Here is a 3,883-nt window from a genome sequence, read left to right as displayed (position 1 = left end):
TTTAACATTTTTTTAATCTGAAAATGGGAATCAGTTAGTTTTAAGCCCAATTTAATTTTGAGCTATTGGGAGCATATACCTTACCATGATAAATCAGTTTGGACCACAATAATTGTAAAAAAAAATAGTTAATCACGGATTGTTCAAGTGTATAGAGTCATGGATGTCCTCTATGGATCACAAGTAATTTACAACGAACGCATTTACGTTGGCTTCGAGTATTAGAATCGTCGTATCACGACAAGAAATACTAATCGCATAAATAGGCAATAATTCAAGTGCAACACGTGCAAAATCAACAACTAGAAAAAGTCGACTGAGCTTGCATCTTGGGCATGCTTCGAACGAGTTTGTTGTGGCATAATGCGCAATGCCCAGACGTGTGCCATGTATCTTACCACATTATCGTTAAGAAATATTAATTGAAAAGTTGTTTGCTCGAAATAGGGGCAGTGATTAGAACTCTTAGTCAGTCGATCACAACTATTCGCTAGAGTTACAATTAGAAAGTTGAAAATTGGAAGAAATCTTTTGTTACATAAACACTGGTGTACGATTTGTTACATTGTTATTGAGTGCACTAAAAGTCCATACTATTACATAATAAAATAGAGTATCGGAGTGTTTATCACTTTTTAAGAGCTAATTGAGTCGAAAACAAGACAACAAAATGGTGTCCGGGAGAAAAATCATGAGCATTCTATTGATTATTACACTTGTGATCGCTTCAGAGTGTACCCCGAGTGATACTCAGTCCAATGGAAGATGGACTCCAGGTGGTTATATTTTACAAATTTTGTTCATATTTGATATAAATTAAAACGTTTCTTCGGATTCTAGGGAGACGTCAACCGACTGCAAAAGTACATGATTCCCCCGCTGTATATACACACACTGGAGGATACCATGTTGGAGTGGCGCAATGTCCACCATGTAAGGCGTTACACAAAACAAGGGGAACGTGTGTTAATGTTTGCTGATTAAAATCAAACAAATTTGCTCCAACACATTTTCTACAGAACGCGAAACACTTCTTTAGTAAATTGTTTGTGAGAAAATTTTAATCGCTTCAAATTGTTTAATGAAAATAAAACTAACGTTGCAGCTCAAAAAGCTCGTATTCCTAATAATATTCCTTCCAGGGACAAAGTACAAAAACCAAATGTTATTAGTTCTCGTTGATACTTCGCAATTGTTGGCAAACGAAATGCGTATTTGCAAATAAATTTGTGGGAATATTCAAGATGGCAACACTAGTGTTGAAAAAATAGAATAAATATTGTTAGTAAGTCTGCAATTGAAACAAATGTCCCGCAATTATATCTGCAAATGCGTCGCAATTACCTATTCATCAACAGCTGCTATTAAACAGTAGACGGTACATAGATAGTCAATTCATTGCTCATTGCTCAGCCTACAAATGCCGTAAATATTATCTGAATATTTATGTTTCATATTAATATGAATAAGTATTGTGTGAATATATAGAATAAGAATAAATTAATGGCAAATATATATCTCCACTAGTTATTTGTTTTATTGAAGAAAAAAACACTTAAAAGTTTGAAGTTTCAACGATTCTTGTTACGAATGGCCAATGCATCCCATTCCTTTGCCGTGTTTTGAGCTGATATCAGCTGCTGATGTCAGTTAGTGCTGCTGACATCAGCCCATAACACGTTCTGCTTTGCCGTGACTCAATAAATATTCATTTTTCTCGGACAAGTGACAATAGATCTTAACAATAGTTTTTGCAGCTTCACAATTTTCTTCAAGTTTAGTCTGTTAGTCATTCATTAAGCATTTTCAATTCGAATGGCAGATGGATTATACAAAATTAAATCCAATTTTGTTTCCATAAACCAAAAAAATGCTGATAGCGACAATCATGTTCATGAACATCAATCCTTTTCCGTCCAAGTTTAGTTTATTTCATATCTTTTTATCTTTGGTTATAAGCTTAGCAAGAAAAGATCAAAACTGATGAAAGTTTGACGTCACAAATTCAATATTGACGGTCCAATCCGCGAGAAAATAAAGAGAAACAAAACACATTTATTTTGAAATAGGTTAAAGTAAGTGTATATTAATTTTGTGAGAGAAAATTGTCTTCCTTCCTAACTAAGAAATTAACAATAGTTTCTTTCGTTCGATTTGAGAAAATTGTCATCTTTGATTGTTGGTGTATCTGTTTAAATTGTTGTTTCTGTGGATGCATTGGTGTTTGTTCTTACACTTTGATCAGTAGAATGTCTGTCCAAATAAGTTTGCCAACTGAAATGAGAAAGAAAGAAAGAGTAAGGGCCTTATCTGAATTCTTTTCAGCAGGTGACGCTCACAAACCTCTTCTTAATTAAACGGAAGACTCGAGGTGTCAACACGAATAATACGAAAATGAGAATTCCTTGTGCACAATTGATAATATCCATTGCGGAGAAAACGAGATCATTATTCGCAAGAAACCAGACTGCTTCAGCGATCCAGGTGACCCCAGTTACGATGAACAATCGTATGTACAATAGATAACTGAAAGAGAAAGTAAGATAAGATAACTTTCATTTAGTATGAAGACCAAAATATGCGGAAATTTTACCTATCCGTTTGGTGTTTTACCCCTTTTTCAAGTTCGTTACGTTTGACTTGCAATGTCATTTTCTTCAAATCCCATTGAATTTCGAAAATTTTCATTGCAGTTAGAATCGTGAACAGAAGATTCACTGTGACAATGATGCAAAGTGGCCCGTAGTAGAAAATGATTCGTGATGTAAAATTTTCTGAAATGAAATTTTATGTTTTGTGAATCAGAAACACTGTTCCGGTAATTCAAAAACCAGCCAGTCAATTTGTTGGCTAAGACGAGTTTACAAAGAGCTTTTGATGACTAACCTTTGAGAAAGAGCGAATCGGTGCCAATGCCTGGCTGTAGGTAATCCGGTAGCCCATCGATTGCATCCATTACATGGCCAACAATATTCACAAGCAACGATCCACCAAAAGCATACAGGCTGTACAATATGAACCGCTTTCTTTCTGAATTTGGTTCAACCCTGATGGTCATGAAGAACGGAATGTTTAAATTAAGTTAATTTGAAAGAGAATAAATGTTTTACCGGAAGCTTGACCACAAATCGAAACTGATCACGTTTAACCACAGAAAAGCTGAGAAAGTTGCGAAATACAAGAGAGTGGCCCTTATTTTACGCATGGTCTCATCAACGTAGTCCGTGCCATTGAGTTGCTCCAAAGCTTGGAGAATGTACATCGCCATCAAACAAACCAAGTAACAAAGGAAGCATTTGCCATGCAAATTACGCAGCTCGGATATGCAAATGTAGACCAGAAATGTGACGATCAAGAATGGAATCGATGTGAATAGCACTGAAAAGATATCCGTATTAGCACCATGCTATTGTTCACATTCATTTGAATGGCAGCACTTACCATAAGGCAAATAGGAAAAACTTGCGGGCACAGGTGGAGGATCTTTTATCTCATCGTTTGGCAAGCATATTTTTGCCTCTAAATAGATTCCTTTCGTTTCGTTGGATGAGACTTTGATGCAGTATTCGCGATGATTGTATGTTTGATTTTCTGCCAGAACGTCTCCTGTCTTGAATTGAGTGCATAAATTATTTCTTCATTGAGTTATAATTTGATGTTGATCTTTCAAGTCAAGCATGATCACTTCCCAAGCGCGACTCCACACTTAGCTTCTAAATATGACACCGTAGTAAGTGTGGGCATACGTTTTGCGAATAAGCGACAAAGAGAATGGAAACAAGTGCGCGTGTATTAGTCGCTACATTGAGAAGCATCGCATCAGGCTACTCACTACCACACGCGCACTTGTTTCCATTCTCTTTGTCGCTTATTCGCAAAACGT

General features: G+C 36.1%; 1 protein-coding gene across 2 annotated transcripts in view; it reads right to left on the bottom strand.

Moving 5' to 3' along the window:
- Positions 1 to 2,054: 2,054 nt before the first annotated feature.
- The window catches only part of LOC129580126 (G-protein coupled receptor Mth2-like), a 3,207-nt gene continuing 1,378 nt past the window's right edge, over positions 2,055 to 3,883 (bottom strand). Inside the window, exons 3-8 of one of the 2 annotated variants that reach the window (XM_055470322.1) lie at positions 3,442 to 3,610; positions 3,111 to 3,378; positions 2,887 to 3,047; positions 2,594 to 2,774; positions 2,344 to 2,526; positions 2,055 to 2,274 (exon numbers count right to left, since the gene is read on the bottom strand). In XM_055470322.1, the coding sequence (XP_055326297.1) occupies positions 2,193 to 2,274; positions 2,344 to 2,526; positions 2,594 to 2,774; positions 2,887 to 3,047; positions 3,111 to 3,378; positions 3,442 to 3,610 (1,044 nt within the window). In that variant the 3' untranslated portion in view covers positions 2,055 to 2,192. The remainder of the gene's footprint in view (positions 2,275 to 2,343; positions 2,527 to 2,593; positions 2,775 to 2,886; positions 3,048 to 3,110; positions 3,379 to 3,441; positions 3,611 to 3,883) is intronic. The other variant, XM_055470321.1, reaches the window with a different exon arrangement.

The sequence above is a fragment of the Sitodiplosis mosellana genome, unplaced genomic scaffold, assembly GCF_009176505.1.
Source record: "Sitodiplosis mosellana isolate CC-2019 unplaced genomic scaffold, AAFC_SMos_1.0 Smas_scaffold_7083, whole genome shotgun sequence".
In the NCBI taxonomy this organism is placed as follows: domain Eukaryota; kingdom Metazoa; phylum Arthropoda; class Insecta; order Diptera; family Cecidomyiidae; genus Sitodiplosis; species Sitodiplosis mosellana.
The sequence above is the reverse complement of the archived record's forward strand: the minus strand, read 5'-3'. Positions and strand labels throughout refer to the sequence as shown.